This window comes from Carlito syrichta, unplaced genomic scaffold, assembly GCF_000164805.1.
Source record: "Carlito syrichta isolate Samal-C Ts95f unplaced genomic scaffold, Tarsius_syrichta-2.0.1 Scaffold287904, whole genome shotgun sequence".
NCBI lineage: Eukaryota > Metazoa > Chordata > Mammalia > Primates > Tarsiidae > Carlito > Carlito syrichta.
The window spans coordinates 21,529-39,389 of record NW_007232000.1 but is presented as its reverse complement, the minus strand read 5'-3'; the positions used below and the strand labels follow the sequence as shown (position 1 = coordinate 39,389).

The 17,861-nt window shown below is 45.9% G+C and overlaps 1 protein-coding gene and 1 pseudogene across 1 annotated transcript; both read right to left on the bottom strand.

Annotated features, from left to right (window-relative positions):
* Window positions 1-588: 588 nt before the first annotated feature.
* Window positions 589-5,136, bottom strand: CRNN (cornulin). Its single transcript, XM_008053136.1, has 4 exons — window positions 5,077-5,136; window positions 2,984-3,134; window positions 1,385-2,245; window positions 589-1,066 (listed from the first exon to the last, which is right to left on the bottom strand). The coding sequence occupies exons 2-4, from the start codon at window positions 3,119-3,121 to the stop codon at window positions 599-601; spliced, it is 1,467 nt and encodes a 488-aa protein (XP_008051327.1). The 5' UTR covers window positions 3,122-3,134; window positions 5,077-5,136; the 3' UTR covers window positions 589-598.
* Window positions 5,137-9,100: 3,964 nt separating this feature from the next.
* LOC110595209 lies at window positions 9,101-9,474 on the bottom strand (annotated as a pseudogene).
* Between the last annotated feature and the right edge of the window lie 8,387 nt (window positions 9,475-17,861).

Below are 17,861 nucleotides of genomic sequence, written 5' to 3'. Positions count from 1 at the left end.
ATCTAAACCTTAGTTGTTCTTAAAGGGCCATGACAGAAAAAGCACCGTTTAGATGAAATCTTTTCTGGTCCATCTCTGCCAAGTATTAAATATGAGATCTCCTCTCTATGACTCTAACTTTTGAAATTTTACACAATATTTTCTCAAGTAGATGCTTTCTATGAGTACAGCCTATGTCCAGTTCCTCCTCCTCCTCATAACCTGTAGCCCTTGGCCCATCATGTCAATAAAAGGTGGTTGAATGAGACACAGAGGTCAGTTGCTTAAGAAGGTTTTATTGGTGCATCAGGACAGATGGGGGCAAAAGACAGATATAGACAAAAGTAGTCCTGAAAACCCCACGAGTTGGGGAGAATTCAGCACAAAGGAATTACTCGCTCCTCGTCTGCCTGATCCTGAGAGGGACTGCACAGCAAAGCAGGTAAGAGAGTGGCATTTAGGATAGAAAGCACCTAGTGAAAATGATCTCCCTGAGAAAGGTCTAAAAGGGAAGCATCACGATTAAGGGCTGGTATCCAGGGATGTGCCAACCGGACTGGCCAGGGAAGAAAAAGTCAACTCCTCTCTCGCTGCCTTTGGGTGTTGGAGTCAGGGGGAGTCAAGGTTTGCTGCTTTTGAAATAGGAATACAGCGCCCTGGCTGTGATACCTCGCCTCTCTTCTGGCTGGGCTGCACCCTGGCCCTGTGCTGAAGGAACACCGGTGTGCGGGCTGTTCTGGTCCTGCCTGTGGAACACTGTCTCCCTTGTGAGGTCATCAACCCACTCTGCGCTAACCACTGCAGGCTGTCTTTCTCCCTGCCCTCCGGTCACACTGCCCCCTGGGTGAGTGCTGCTCCAGTCCTGTCTTCCTGACACAGTGCTCGCCCCATTCTGGGCCTGGCCTCCCTGCACTGTCTCTCCTGTCTCATAGCTGCTCACTTGTGTCCATCTTTGGCCACTGCCTGACTGCATCTGCGTCTGTCCCTGTTCTCTAACCCCTCCATGGCTTACAGTCTGGCTTCTATCCTGCTCCACAGTCTGGGTGTGTGTCCCTTCCTGTGTCTGAATGTATCCTCCTGTCCCAGTCTGGCCGGTCTGGCTTCTGTCCTGACTATGGATCTCAGTTCCTCTGTTCTGGTCACTGGTAGACTCTTGTGTCTGGGTGCGGGTGCTTCCTGTCTGACAGCTCCTGTCCCGCTCTGTTGTCTGGGTGTGTGACCCTTCCTGGGACTGAACATGTCCTCCTGTTACAGCTTGGCTGGTCTGGCTCCTGTCCTGACTATGAACCTCGGTCCCTCTGTTCTGGCCACCAGTGGACTCCTGTGTCTGGGTGTGGGTGCTTCCTGTCTGATGGGTCCTGTCCTGCTCTGTTGCCTGGGTGCGTGTCCCTTCCTGTGTCTGAACGTGTCCTCCTGTCACAGCCTGATTGGTCTGGCTCCTGTCCTGACCGTGGGTCTCAGTCCCTCTATTCTGGCCACCGGTGGACTCCTGTGTCTGGGTGTGGGTGCTTCCTGTCTGATGGGTCCTGTCCTGCTCTGTTGTCTGGGTGTGTGTCCCTTCCAGTGACTGAACGTGTCCTCCTGTCACAGCTTGACCAGTCTGGTTCCTGTCCTGACTGTGGGTCTCAGTCCCTCTGTTCTGGCCACTGGTGGACTCCTGTGTCTGGGTGTGGGTGCTTCCTGTCTGAAGGCGCCTATCCTGCTCCAGGGTCTGAATGGCACCTGCCTGGGTGTGAGTTGCTGTTCCAGTCACAATCTCACCTGTGTGGTCGGCTCTGTCCTGTTCCCTGGTCTGTGGCTGTTTCTCTGACCTCCTCTCTCTGGTCTGATGACTCTTGCCTTCTCCTACTCTCTGGGTCTGCTGGCTGCTTCTCTCCTGTCTCTGGGACTCAGTTTGCCTGTCGTGGCTACTGACCCAAGTAGAGCCGATGTTTTGATCCTGGGTCTGAGTCCCAGGTCTGCCCTGCCCTCTGGAAGCCTGCTTGGTCTGTCCGTGGCCACTCTCCACGTGATGCTGCCCTTCCCCAACTCTTCCCACTTCAGTGCCACTTCTCTGTCCTTCCCCCAGCTCTTGGGAGGCCCCGGGGTGGAGTCTTTCAGACTCTGGAGACCCACAAGCTCCCTTGGGACTCTCGCTCATCGTCTTGAAACAGGCCTGGGCAACTTTAAACATCAAGACCAGGAATTCCTTGAAATCCACAGTCCCTGTGTTGTCTTCATCCAGCAGGCGTAGGACCTTATCCACAGTTGCCGGGTCATGGGGGTTCTGGAGAGAAGATGAGGGCAAGTCAACATCCCTCCACTGAGGAGCACGTGGTGGGGCCAGTTCCACTCAGCCTCAAGGCTTTCCCCCACCCCGACACACACACCTCCTAGAGCCCCTGGACTCTAGGGTTGATTCTCTGGGCTGTTCTTGGGACCTTGTCCCTGGACTGACACCCTATTCTCTTCATCAAACCCAACACAAAGAGCAGCACAATGGGAACATGGCCCTGAGGAAATTCTGTGAGATTCTCACAGAGGCTCAGATGTTTTCCCAAGATAGATGTGATCAGCCAACTAATAATTGTGAGCAACTGTTTTGTTCAAGGCACAGAGCCATGCTTCTAATGAATGTTATTAATGGATGATCAGATGTCAGATAGACGTGGGAAATGTTTACTGTATCAAACTTAAACAACAGCAGAGAGCAGCGATTATTTTTATTTCTAGAGCATTCCAAGGTTCTGCTCCTCCCGGAACTGTCCCTTTAGAGTTCTTTTATCTTGTCTTTAAATTAGTATGAATGAAAACCAAGATATTTTCTCCAAGGGCCAGACCCCACAACTCCCATGACCATCTCTTGTTCTTCGGCTTTCTCTTTTGCTGCCTGCACAACTGCGATCTGTGCTGGCAGCCTGGATTTGCCTACTGCCTCTTTGGAGTTCCCAGGCAAAGCCTCTGCAGGCAAGCAGGGGTTTGCTCTTCTATGCTGCCCCTCCCCGCCTGGCTCAGCAACTCTTACCACAATCACATCTGCAAACTCATGCTCCAACAGTCTTTTCAGCTCCCCTCGGCTGAGCACCATGCAGTCGCCCTCCATCCTGGCATAGCGCCCAAAGGCCTCCATGATTCCACTGATGTTTTGCAGTAGCTGAGGCATCTTTGAAGTCAAGCTAGAAAAGATGAAAAGCCTCCCTGGGGGCTTCACAATCAACCTCTGCTGTTTCCTCCTGGCACTTCTGCTTCTAGGTCTTTCCTTGCACGCTCAGCTCTGCTTTTGGTTTCTCTTTCTCTGTCCTTCCCTATGTGATGTATTTCATGTAGGGGAAGGAAGAGCACATGGTGATGGGAGGCAGGCTTTCGAGTCAGGATTTAAATGCTGGCCCCGCCACCTACTTATCATGTGAACTAGGCCTAGTTCCTTTGCCTCTCCATGCCTCAGTTTACTTATTGTGAGTGAAGGTGATATTAGTACTTTACAGGATTACTGTGAAGATTTAAAAAGGTAATTCGTAAAGAGTACTTAGCAGATTCCTGCGTATACTAAGTGCTAGCTATTAAATATGATTATTATGCTATTATATACATAGAGACCCATATAATTAGTGTACATGTATATACACTCTACTGTTCACAAAGCACTTTGCTGGGTATCATCTGTCATAGTTCTTTTTTGTAGGTGAGGAAACAGGCTTAGAGAAGTTAGGCTACATAACTTTTAAGGGACCAAGAAATCCTAAAATCAAGCTCTCCTTAACCCTAATGCAATGGGCTTTCTAGAGTGTACCCTGTGGACAGGGTTCATTTGCCTATGACAAGGGGGTCAAGGTCTCATTGGGAACAGTAGGCAGTAAGTACACATGTGAATCAACACCTGTCTTGGGTGAGAGTCATGCAGGAACGTCCAGAAATTCCTTTCTTGCTTCCGTTGGGAAGAAGTTAGACTACCATCTGTTGCAAAGCGAGAGGGGCACCTTCCCTGAGGGAAGGCCTTCTAATTCTGAGGGCCCAAGTTTCTTTGCGTGTAACCTGTGTCCTCAGTCCTGGGCCCCGTCAGAGAAGTCAGTTCACCCACTGGGCATGTGACTCCTTCAAACCCAGAGTCCCAATCAAAAAGGAAGATTTTCCTTTTCATTGCCTAGGACTCTAAAGGTAGGTTGCGGTGAGGCCTGGGTGTGGTTGGATGGACAAGAGGCATAGAGACTCGGAGATGCACTAAGCAAAGCCTTGGAGAGACCAAAAGGAGGAACTGGTATCAAAGAGGACAAGGCTCAAATTTGGGGGCACATGGAGGCCTACTGCAGCTGAAAACCAAGGCAGGAACCTTGAAGATGTGAAGTAAAACAGGACCAGGAAGATGTGGTTAGAGAAACAAGAGAGAAAAGGAGACCTGGGTGCTAGAAAAAAAAAGCAGGTAATGTGGCCAGAAGGATCCAGAAGGTTACAGTCCAAGGTGGACTGCTCAAGGGGCATGCTTTCTAGGGCCTGACAGTCAATGATTTCCAGCAGACTTTTCTCTCTTGTGTGCATCACGGTACAAAACTCAGAAAATTGCTCCTCAACATAGATTTAAAAAATCCCCCTCCCCCTTTTTTATTTAACCCTGTTGCGGACTTCAGTCACTGACCTACAAATAGTAAAAGCAAGATGACCTTCCAGTCATACTCCAGATTCCTTAGAATAAATCTGCAAACAGCTTGCCTAGATATCACCCTGGGGAGGGCAAAGGGAGTCATAGAATCCCCTTTCTCCATTGTTCTCATTGTCTGGACTGGCATAAGTAAGCTAATCTGATTCCACACTGTCAGTATTGCAAAGAAGACTGCAGAGCATTAGAAACAAGAGACTTGTTTCTGGTCTAGGAAGGCAGGTGGGTGGCTCCGGTGCCACTGCCCATGCCATTTCCCGGTGAGACAAGCTGCTGCCAGGCCAGCCTCAGGGAGGAGGAGAAAGTCTAATTGCTTCAGGAGAGCATCTTTCCCAATGTGCTCTGGCTTCCAAGGCCCACAGCCAGCACTGACAGACATATAGTCCATATCTGACAGCTCTGGTTTTATGAGCTCAGCTCACCATGACACTGAGAATGAAAAAGCGGTTCCTCAAGCGGGGACTTACCTAATGCCCAGGTGGGATCAGACAGGTGGCTATCAAGCGGTGTGTGGAGTACCAAGTCAGCAGGATGGGAACCTTTTATAAGGTTTTCAATCAAGACTCATGTTTTAGACAGGACATCCGCCCTGTGGGAAGGCTTGATTCATCCAAGATTCAGCCCAGCCCAGCCCCACCTCCTTTCTTCTCTGTTTCACCTACTGACGTGTGGCTGTGTTGGTCTAATTAGCAGGCCCCTCCCACCACATTCAGTGCCCTCTCAAGCTGGGTGGTTACTGCAGGGAGGCCGCTTTTCATTGTGATGGGCTCAGCAGTGCCCTGCACAGGCTGAGATCCTGGTGAACGTCCCCTGTCTCCATGAACTTGCAAAATCACGGGACACTTTTCCTCTTTTTCTGCAAACATTCAAGAACGTATCTGCCTATGAAGGGCTATCCTTTTCAAAGTAGCCATACTGGGAAGGCTGCACATGTTTTTCTGGTGATGTTGCTATTACTTAGAACATATTTTGAATTCTTGTTTTGGAATTGCCTTTCACACCTAGTGTGTGAGACACAAGAAATCCAGTCTCATTTATTTATAGAAGAGTCTTGTTTTTGTTTTTGTTGTTCTTTTTTTTGTTGTTGGTCTCATTCTGTCACCCAGGATGGAGTGCAGTGGCACACTCATGGCCACTGCAGCCTTAACCCAATGGGCTCAGGTAATCTTTCCACTTCAGCCTTCCAAGTAGCTGGAACCACAGGCACGTACCACCATGCCCGGCTGATTTTTTTTTTTTTTGCCATGTTGCTTAGGCTGGTCTTGAACCCCTGAGCATAGGCAATCCTCTTGCTTCCACCTCCCAAAATGCTGGGATTACAGGCGTGAGTCACAGTGACCAGCTGAGTCTCATTTTTAAATAAGACCAAAAAAGGTTAATATCTCCCATGACCCATGCTATAGGTAGGTAGCATTTTATAGCTGGTGAGAGAAGAGGCTTACTATGATCATGTATTGCCTCCTTATTGCAAAGACAAGGAACTCATCGGGTTGACTAATCAGCAAATATTTATGGAAAGCTCATTCATTTCAGATATTGGGCTAGGGCCCTAGGGATACAGTGTTGAATAAGATGACAGCAGTTTCAACTCTCAGGAAGTTTACAGCCTGGCAGTCTCAGAGGAATGTCCCCAAGAGGTTAATGATAATGGTGATTACCATTCACCATTCATTTTAATTTTATTACCATCTCATTTTGTTTGATACCAATGGCAATCCTATGATGAGGTATGGCTAGGCCCCTCTTATAAACGAGAACACTGTGAAATTCTCAGGGAGTTGACCACTTGGAGAAGAAGGGATGTGACTGGACCAGAGCCCCTCAGACTCCAGGCCCTGGTTCTCACTTGTTACAACACATGGCCACTGACTCTTCTCTCAATGACTTGTGGACCTTTACACACAGCAAATGTGTCCTCAATGCATAAGAGCCATCATTACTGAGGATGCTGAGAAGGAAGTTTTCTGAGCTCTGAAGCCAAGTCCCAAAGGGGCTACTAAGCAGCCCTTTTGCAGGAAGTATATACTGTGTACCTTCTCAAGTGACTGGATGGGGAGAGCCACCTTTGCCATCCTCAGGTACACTCAGCATGCGGTAGACAGAAAGGGGAATGACTGTCAGGATGGGAAGGTGCCACAGTAAGGGCCCTGGTTGCAGTGACTGGCAGAGCAAAGGAAGCCCTGCAGCAACAGCACAGGTTCCAGCACATCACATCAGGGCACAAAGCACTGGGGAAGCTCCGGACTGGGCGGGCAGGCTGCAGGCTGTGTGGCTGGAGAGGTCAGTCTGCATGGAGAGGGGCTGGCTCCAGTCCCGGGGTAGGGGTGGGCTGGGGGTGCTGGCCAGGCAAAGCAGGGTAAGGGCTCCAACCTTTGGGAGCAGGAGGAGGCTGAGGTTGCTATGGTAACTGATCAGCATCAAGAGAAGGCCAGTATGACAGGGGGAAGTCGGAGAACAAGAGGGAGTCCAGCAGATAAGACCTTCCTTCTGTGGGTAGTCCTCTAAGCCTTATCTGAAGAAACTTAGAACTTCCAAAAAGATTTGGGAACTAAGGGAAAATTAGGGAAGTAACAAGCCAAGTGCTTTATCTATGATGTAACTATAGGGTAGGTATTATTACACCCAATTTATAAATGAAGAAGCTAAGGCACAGAGAGGTTAAGTAAACTATCCAAACCCACATACCTAGAAAGCAACAGGCCTGAATTAACTTAGTTCTGTTTGTCTCCAAAGCCCGTGTCTTTACATGGGCCTGGGGCAGGACTGAGCCTATGGGCGAGGCCATCTGTGAGGAGATGGGGCTCCCTAGAAGTAGAGGGAAACAAAGTGTGTGTGTGTGTGTGTGTGTGTATGTGTGTGTGTGTGTGTGTGTGTGTATGTGTGTGTGTGTGTGTGTGTGTGTTGGGTGCAGGGAGAGGGTGGGAATGGGGGAGATGAGGAGGTGGGAGAGATTGGGATTCACAGTAAACTTGTCAATTTGTTAGTTTGTCAAGTCTGTGAAGAGTTGTTATAAATTAGTGTGAAAGTTGTCAGAATCAAAATGTGTTAAAAAACAAAAACCAAAAAACCCTGACAAACCCAGGAAGGGCTGTGAAGAGAGCGGTTCTCATGCTTGTACTTGTGATAACAAAACTCTCACAAAAGACTGCAAAAACTACCAACTTGCACAAAGGCCATCACAACGTTGCGAAAAAAAAAAAATACTTCTGCAGGGACATCTGCTAGTAATTGCCTTTCCGACTTTGGATTAGCATCAGCCTTGTTATGATTCTTGTAGCCAAGAATAATTGTTCCAAAACAATTATATCATTCTCCTCATTTTTCCTTTAAAAATCTTTATCTTCCTTTACCCCCCTGAATGCACACATAGTTTACTATAACACACATTTCCATTGTAATACCCTATTCCTGAACAAATATCTTCTTTTTTTAAAGAGAGCCTCTCTCTGTTATTTAGGTTGACATTAGTGACTTAGTGGTTACATTTTATGGATATATTGGAGGCCAGAGAGGTCAGGGGCCTGCTCAGAAATTGAGTCAAACAATCTTCCTGGATTCCTGGCTCACTCTGCCCTGGAGCAAACCAATATATCTCAAAGTAACAGAAACTCAGCTTTGTAAATTGATTCCTTCTTACTTACTCAAAAATTTATTGCTGACTTCTATTGATTTATTCTGTAAGATACAAGCAGTATTTGTTGCACTTAGTGGACTACAAATGAATAAAATCTACTTTCCAGAAAATCAGTCTAACTGGACCAACAGGCCATACACACATGAGATAATTATTTAAAAAGGAAGACAGACTTTTGCAGAATGCTAAAAATATTTTTTAAATGGTCAAATTGCATACGGTTTGGGGTGAAGAATCAGTGCTCAGAAATATGAGAGACCAGGGTCTATGTTAGCAACACTTCTCTGCCTGTGCTGTGTTGGTTTGCTAGATTTTATTTTGTTTTGTTTTATTTTATTTTATTTTATGAGTCAGAATCTCACTCTGTCACCCAAGCTGGAGTACAGTAATACACTCACAGCCACCGCAGCCCCAATCTGCTGGGCTCAGGTGATCCTTCCACTTCAGCCTTCCAATTAGCTGGAACCACAGGCATGCGCCACCATGCCTGGCTGATTTTTTTTATTTATTGTAGAGATGAGGTCTTGCCATGTTGCTTAGGCTGGGCTTGAACCCCTGAGCTCAGGAAGTCCTCTTGCCTCTGCCCCTCAAAGTTCTGGGATTACAGGTGTGAGCCACTGTGCCTGGTGGTTTGCTAGTTTTATTTTGCTTTATGTTATTTGCTGAGCACCTACTATATGCAGATACTATGCTAAGATGTACAGATACTATGCCAAGAGCATATCTTTTTTTTTTTTTTAACTGCAACACCCTTTATTCAGCACAAGAAACACTAGGATGCCCTTCCTAGAGCCAGAGTCGTCACACACTCTTCCTCCCCATGGAGATGTGCAGGCCATAGGCTGCGGCCACTTGCTCTAGTGGAGGTGCTGTCTGAACTGGAGCCCACAGTAGCCACACATCCCTGTCCTGGTTTCTTTGTCCAAGGTGATCTACACTTTTGGGTAGCCAAGGCCTCCCCTGCCACCATCACATGCGATCACCTGGTTCTCCACTTGGCTCACGGGCTGCTTGGCTATCAGGTTGACATCAAAGTTCTCATTTACGTCTTTCTGACACCAGCAAACCAAATTCTCCTGTAGTCTTTATCATCATAAACCTGGCTGGTGTGCATGACCTTCTCCCCAGTCAGTGAGACCAGCACCCCTAAAAAGCTGGCGGCCCCAGACAGGCTTTGTGCCGCCACTACGTTCCAGCCCAGCAGCCGGCAGAAGGTCACCGCAACCACCATCTTAGATGACTGCCCCTTAATATCATTTTATTTAACCCTCACAACTACCCTATGGTAGCAAAGGTATTAATTATCCTAACTTCACAGACGAAGAAACTATCATTTAAATAACTAACCTAACTTCCCAGAGACACAAGATAAATGACAAAGGCAGGATTTGAACCCAAACTTGTTTAACAGCAAATTCCAGTGTCTAAACTCTGCTCTGCTCCTTGGCTGAGTTTCTTAAAGTCTGAGAAATTCCTTTTGGCTTAAATTCAGTTCAGCGTGGTGTGTTCCAGTTGAACCACTATGTGACTAGCTGTGGATCCAGAGAGTAAAAAGTAGGTCAAGTCCCCAGAGGCCCTGTGTTACGCGGGGGCAAAGCCCAAAGAAGGAATCCCTCTTCATGCTAATTCTGCTGCTTTCTTCTTCTTACTCTTTCTACAGTGGCAAAATCCAAGATGTTTGGCAGAAGTGTCTGGAAGGTCAGCCCAGGAAAACAGCTGGGCTTTTGTGGAGGTGGCACCCTCCCTTGGTTTCTCTCCTGCCCAATGTCTCGTCATAGTCTCCTGACGACTCCCAACTTTGTCCCAAAGAGGAATGTAGTTGTCACATACACAAGCAAGGAGGCTGAAGTAGAGTGCCCTGTAGGCTAAGCATCACCTGTCTTATGAAGTGTCTCGTCCAATGTAGCTTCATCAATGTGTGTGTCAGGTCCTCATGGGCTGGTGGATGAAGGGGTAAAGAGACACAGGAGTAACTACTGGCTCCTCTTGGGTCAGGTGACTGTTAACCCTGACATAGCTTGACTGGTCTTCCAAATTTCAGCCATTACACATGTAATAGCAGCCACAAATCCAGCCCTTAAAGAAGTCGCTCACCAGATATCCTCACCTTCACCCAGGAGCACACGACAGTGATTTAGGACTGGGGCCTGGCAGTGAAGGTGGCTAGAAAGTGATCATTCATGTCTCCCCCAAAAAGTTCCATGATCTTGGACTTCACTTTAGAAAAGAACAAAAACAAGTCTGAAAGCCAGAGAACTGTGGCCTAGAGTTGCTTGAGTAATGAGAGAATTTGCTGATCCCTGTTGTGCACATATCCTGACTGAAAGACAGACTGACTGGGGCATGGTTCTTAGAAAAAGAACAGTGAATAGTCTAGGCCTTCTTATCTTCTCTTTGCCTAAACTGGAGCCTCTTCTTCCAAACCTACCCCATATAGGCCCTGGTCAGAACAACCCGGAAGCCCAGGTGCTCAAGGCCGGTCCTGGAAATACCAGGAAGGATTAGGCACATACAAGAGACTTTCCTGTTGACACAGTTTCCAGTGATTTAGTCAGTATCTGTAGGCCTTCTGGGCCTAATCCCTGGCCTGACAAGTTGTGTTGGCTCTGTAGTTTCTCTGAGTCACAATCCAGGCTGTGGGCCCATGGCTAACACGATCATTTGCATCCTTAGGTCCAAAAAACTGGAATCTGATATTTTGTCAGCTCTCTGAATATCTCAGATCTAAGTGTCTAACCCAAGGGCAGAGTTCCTAGAACAAGCAAATGGGAAGGTTCCAAGCTCTTCCCACGGGGAAAAGAAGAAAAGTCAGAGCAGGAGCAATAGGGACAGGCGAGCTGGTTCTTTTCCTGCTTCACCAGTGCCCCTTCTCAGTACTCTGTGAAGTCTACTGGCCGTGGTGGCTCTGAAATTTGGGAGGCTGAGGCAAGAGGATTGCCTGAGTCCAGGGGTTTGAGACTAGCTCGGGCAACTTGCTGAGACCTCATCTCCACAGTAAATAAAAAAATTAGCCAGTCATGGTGGCGCATGCCTATAGTTCCAGTTACTTGGGAGGCTGAGGGGGAAGGATTGCCTGAGCCCAGTAGGCAGAGGCTGATGTGGCTGTGAGCGTGCCACTGCACTCCTGCCTGGGCAACAGAGTGAGACTCTGACTCAAAAACAAAACAAACAAAAAGAACTCTGCGAAGTCCTGGTGGTGCCCAAGTTTGTTGGCTAATGGGAACAGACTTTTTTCCTGCCATGACCTGATTCCTCTCATAATCCCTAGTTGAAAGTAAAAACCTACCATTCTCCACAAAGCCCCATCTCCTACTGCCTTCTTGACTTCTCACAGCCCTTCTCCCTGCCTTGAAGGCTTCCTTTCCATCTCCCCTGTGCAGAGGCCTGTTCAGAGCAACGCAAATAGCACTGCCTGCTAATATATTAGTCTTCTGGATTATCCCTACCAGATACAACCTCTCTCAAACATCTTAGTTTACTCCCAATATACTTTTTTTGGGTGTATCTCTTGTAACACTTATTAGGTTCTGCCATTATTATCATTGCTTGTTTATTTGTTTAATCTTCTTTTCTAGATTCCTTCCCTTTTGAGCACAAGGCTGGTTTGCAGTAAGTGTATGATGATTTGATATGAGAACCCTGCTCAGGGGAGCACAGCTTTCTCCTGAAAACATAAGGGCTGGATGATGTGGCACCCAAGCCATGCCTGGCCCCATATTTCCCTCCCCCTAGAACTCCTGGACTTCATCCCTATGCTCATGTGGATAGAGTGGATGGATACCTCCATGCCCAAGGCCAAAAGGGGAATCCCAGGAACAAACTGGGGAAAAACCCTCCAATGCAGCTGTAGACAAGATGGACTGGATTTGTGCTGGCTTTCATCCTGCAAACTCGTTGGTGCTGGTCTCCACTAGGATTGATCAGCTTTTTCCTGTTTCTTCCTCCATTAATCAAAGCACGTATCCCTCCCTGGGAGGTATTGGAATCCAGGATTAAAAGGTGATGACAGGTGATATTATTTGCTGAATAACAAAGGAACACCAAGGGTGTGCACAGGTGAAAGCTATTAAGTAGGGAGTTACTTCTGGGGCTTGGAAATATAGTTCTTGTTTAACGGGAAGAGGGTGAGGTGCTGAGTGTTGAGGGCCACTGAGGTCATTCTGGATGCCACTGGCTACTGGTAAATGTGCACATTCATTTTCTTTAGATTGTCTTGATGAAGTCAGTGTTGGGAAAAATCAGAAAGCACACAGGCGTTGTTCTCTTTCTCGGGAGTGGAGAGACCAACGCTGCTCCACTGTGTAACTGGCCGCACGGCTTGAGAAGTCCCTTAACCTCTCTGAGCCTCAGTTTCCTTATCTGTAAGATAGTGGTAACCTTTGTTCACACCACATGGTTATTGAGAGGTCAAAAATACACACTGGGTGTGAAAGTTCATTGTAAACCGATGAACATGCGTAGGGGATTATTATTTTTGTTATTTAAAGTAGTACTAGTGAATGAATGGTACTTTCAAATCTAGGGAAGAGGAGTGTATATGAAATTAATACTTGAATGGATGGGCCAGATACGATGGCTCATGCGTGTACCCCAGCACTTTGGAAGGCCAAGGTGAGAGGATTGCTTGAGCCCAGGATTTGAGAACAGCCTAGGCAATATGGTGAGACCTCGTCTCTACAATTAAAAAAAAAAAGTTAGCCGGGTGTGGTGGTGTCCTCCTGTGTTCCAGTTATTTGGAAGACTGAGGTGGAAGCATCATCTGAACCTAGCAGGTCAAGGCTGCAGTGACTGTGATTGTGCCACTGCACTCCAGCCTGAGTGACAGAATGAGACTCCAACTCAAAAAGAAAAAAAATGTTCAAGTGGATCACTCATGCTACCCTTTAAGAAGAATTATCTATAAATAATAAATAACACACACCTTGGAAAATCCAAAAATAGAAATTAGAAAAAACAGTGGGTAATTCCTCACTAACAAAAGAAGTTAACATAAACATAAAATAAACATAAACATGTTTATTTTTCCCCAAAAGGATTTACGACAGACTTCCTTCAATCGGATTTGTATTAGTATATATACACTTACAATTTCAGAGCAAGGACTATAAAGCCATTATTTGCAGATCAATCTAAAGTGAAACTATAATTATCTATGCAGCAAAAAGATGTAATATTCAACGTATATAACTGTTGGTTGCAAAAAGCTAGACACAACCTTGCGGTGTGTGGTCATTGGCACATAGAGCTGCTGTGGAACTCTGTGAGGCAGTGACTGATCCTCAGGTCACCCAGTCCTCCCACTTGTGTGCCATGAACCTGATTTCAGTCACTTATTCCTGAACTGAAGGTTTCGAGTGCCCAATGGCCTTTGCAATGATCGTAAAGGTTATACAAGCCTGTATGCCTGCCAACCGTTGCTGCAAGTGGAATACATATCTGGCACGTGTTGTGTGCTATTATTTTTCGACATATGTTGGTGAAGTGGCAGCAGTGGCCAAGACAGCAGTCACCTTTCTCCACACACACCCGTGTAGACCTGACTACTGGGTCTGAGTCACTGACCGCCAAGGGGAGCTGGTCACAGGCAAGCCCAGGAAGGCTGGATGGTGGCAGTGCCTGGTTCCTAGGAGCAGTTACAGAAACCATGTTCCACTAACTAAACCTTCACTCAGGACTTAGGAGCAAATTTCAGGTGAAATGGTTGTCCTTACCATGGGCATTAGGAGACCCGAGGTGGTGAGGAGTCCATGAAGGTTGAGAAGAGACTCTTTTAGTCCAAGACAACCAGTTAGTTCACCGACAGATGAAGAGATGGAGACTCAGTAGCCATGGCCTGTGCACTGACTGTGTGCCAGACACAGTGCTGAGGTGACTCCTGCCCTTGATACGTTTACTTCTCATATCCTTCTTTTTCTTCTTCCCACATTTTGCAAGAGGGAACTGAGTTTCAAAGAGGTGAAATGATGTGTCCAAAATCATACTGACAGCTTTGGCTAGAGCTGGGCCAGGAGCTATGATTTTTTTTATTTGTGGTTTGATGGGCTTCTCACTATGTGCATTTGCCTCCATGGTGGGTTGGGGTGGGTTGGGGTGCATGAATGACCACGAGTGATAGGTAACATGTTTTTGTCACCATGCAAGCCTCTTCCACAACCTCCTGAACTGTGTGGGAACAAGGTCCTAGGTGGGAGATCACATTGGGGAATATAGGCATGAGTTAGGGTGGTCCACGCAGGAAAGTACGGCCACAGAGGCAGCTCTCTAAGGCAAGAGTGTAGTGCCCTGAGGTCCCATATAGTATCACACATGACAGTCGACTTTAACCTCTTCCTCTGATGTCACCAGCCAAAGAACTTGGAGTCCCCCTTGTGCTTCTAAATTGTTCTCTTCTTAGCCTGTCCTTGGCAGGCATGCCTTTTATTGTTTGTTGTTCCCATGGACACTGAGGGCTTGGCAGGCCAGCTGACCACAGGGTAAACTCTGGTTCCTCTACTTATGAGCTCAGTGATTTGGGACAAATTCCTTGACTTCTCTGAGCTGTGGCCTCTTCCCTGAAAATGGAGCTTACATAATACCTTTTCTTTCATAGATGGTGTTTAGATTAAACAAAATAATGAGTCTTGAAAGGTTTTCCTGGCAACTGGTAAAAGTAGGCTCTCAATAGATTATAGATATATGATGCCAATCATGAAGGTGGGGACAAGATCATTGATGACAAAAGAATTCCAGTTATTCAGAGTTGGACTCAAAGTCTTCACAGAAGACTTGAAATGGTTAAACAGAAAAAAACAGAGGCTCCTGTAATCATGAGGGAGGTCCTGTGGTGTAACACGGTGGAATGGTGAGTGTGTGCTTGCTTGAAGAAGACAAATCTCCTGAAGTTAAAACATGTGTTTCCCTGTTCATTTGCAAAGTTGGACCACAAGTAGTTTGAATTACAGTTAATGGAAATTCTGAACTTTTAAGATTGCAAACAGAAAGACAGAAAATCTCTGCCACTTCTATAAAAGCTATGACACAAGGCTGTGAATATTTGGGAGTATGTTGACAACGGCTGACACAGAACAAGAGTCACATGAGAAGGACATATCCTCCCCCTCCCCCCACCACTGCCTCATGTGGAAAACCCAACAAGAACACTGCAAGGGGTGAGGTGAAGTCCTCAAGGTGTGTCATCTGGGGAGGGGCCAACTCAGCTCCACCTGTAGGGTGTTTGTTTTTATTTTGTCTCTTAAATGAAGAAGACTGTGTTCTTACATACTTCCAAACACTAAAAAGCCTCAGATTTTTTTTTTTTGAGTCAGAGTCTCACTCTGTCACCCAGGCTGGAGTGCAGTGGCACACTCAAGACCACAGTAGCCTCGATCTGCTGGGCTCAGGTGATCCTTTCGTCTCAGCCTTTCAAGTAGCTGGAACCACAGGCATGCTACTATGCCCAGCTAATTTTTTGATTTATTGTAGAGATGAGGCCTCGCCATGTTTCTCAGGCTGATCTCGAACCCCTGAACTCAGGCAATCCTCTAGTCTCTGTCTCCCAAAGTGCTGGGATTATAAACTTGAGCCACCGTGCCTGGCAGATTTTTTTTTAGCATAATAATAACTGTCTCCATAGCCAATATAGAGGATATAGGCACCAATAATTACAGGCTAGCTCACCACTGTCCTGGAGGCTCTAGATGAAGCACACTGTGTTAGAGCTTGGAGAACATTCTCTCATTCTCACTGGTTTCTTCACATGGTCCATGTATTATTCAGGGTTCTCCAGAGAAACAGAGCCAACCGGTTAGAGATAGATCTATACGGAGGGAGAGCTGTGAGTTTATTTTAAGGACTAGCTCGTGCGATCGTGGGGACTGGCAAGTGTGAAGTTTGCAGGGCAGGCCACCAGGCTGGAAATTCCAGCAAGAGCTGATGTCGCAGTCTTGAGTCCAAAGGCAGTCTGGAGGTAGAATTCCTTCTTCTTCAGGGACCTCGATCTTCTGTCTTGAGGCCTTCAACTGATTGGATGAAGCCCATCCACATTATGGTGGGTAATCTGCTTTACTGATGTCTGAAAAATACTTTCACAGCAACAGACTGTGAAAACTAGGCACCATAGTCTAGCCAAGTTGACACATACAGTCTCGTACTCATTTGGTTTCCCCAGTCCTGGCTTTTTGTAGCCTAGAGTTTCCTTCTCTGGTTTCTTGGTGAGTCAACAGTCTCTTGACATCATGGTCTGGTCTTTTATTTCTTGTCTTCTCAAAGAATCTTCTTTATTTGTAATTAATCAATCTTGTTTCTTATTAAAAGCACTGCATGTACAGGACAGAAGATTTAGGAAACTGACATATCCAAAAGAAGAATAAATATGACTGTAATGCTGCCCCCTGAGAACAATCATTAGATTATACATCCTTCCAGTCATTCTTCTGTGTGCATAGATAAGCAATGATAATAATAATAATAATGACAAACACATGTAATTATTACCTGCATTCCAGATATTCACTCATTTAATACTCCCAGCATCAATGATGAAGGTACCATTATGGTTTTTATATTTAGAAAAAGGCAACAAGACCCAGAGAGGTTAAGTGACTTGCCCAAGGTCACACAGCTAGTGAAGGGCAGTTTTGGAGTCAGACCCAGACACTCTCGCTCTGCATCTGGGCTTTTAATAACTTTGCTATAGTGCCCCTATATACAAATATTTTCCCATAATATTGGGATTATTCTGTATACAATATGCAGTTTATTTTACCTGTTTTTCACATAATAATAGAAAATTAATTTTTTAAAGATTATTAAATAATCATCTACTTTCAACATCATTTTTAGTGTTAGTAAATAATTCTGCTGAACGAAGTTACCATTACTTATTTAATCATTCCTCTCCTTAGCTATTTAGTTGGCTACTGTTTTTATTTTATGAAACATACAACTAGAATATTCTTTTTTAAAAATTTAGTGCAGGTTTAATAATTACAAATTAGGCATTACTGCTGTGAGACTAGAGTCTCACACTAAATCATGAAGAATATTTTTGTAATTTGGAAAATTTATAACTATTGGAGTTGAGTTCCCAAAACACATTCTAAGTTACAGAATGCTTCACAGAAATGTACTAGAATATTCTTATATATATATTTTATGCTTAATTATAAATGTCTTCCTACAGATAAATACCTAGAAAAAAATTAATGAATCAAAGAATATCAATAATTTTAAGGCTCTTGTCTGGGCTCAGTGGCTCAGTCTGTAATCCCAGCACTTTGGGAGGCCGAGGTGAGTGGATTGACTGAGCCCGCGGGTTCGAGACCTGCCCAGGCAACTTGGCAAGACCTCGTCTCTACAATAAATCAAAAATTAACCGAGTGTGGTAGCGCACGCCTGTAGTTTCAGCTTCTTGGAAGGCTGAGTTGGAAGGATCGCCGGAGCCCAGCAGGTCAAGGCTGCAGTGGCTGGGAGCATGCCACTGCACTCCAGCCTGGGCAACGGAGTGAGACTGCAACTCAAAAAATAAAAAAAAAAAAAATAATTTTAAGGCTCTTATACACCACAAACCAAACAAGGTGGTTTTCATTTATACTCCCATGACTGTTCAACCCCTACAAATTCATTGACAACAGAGCTATA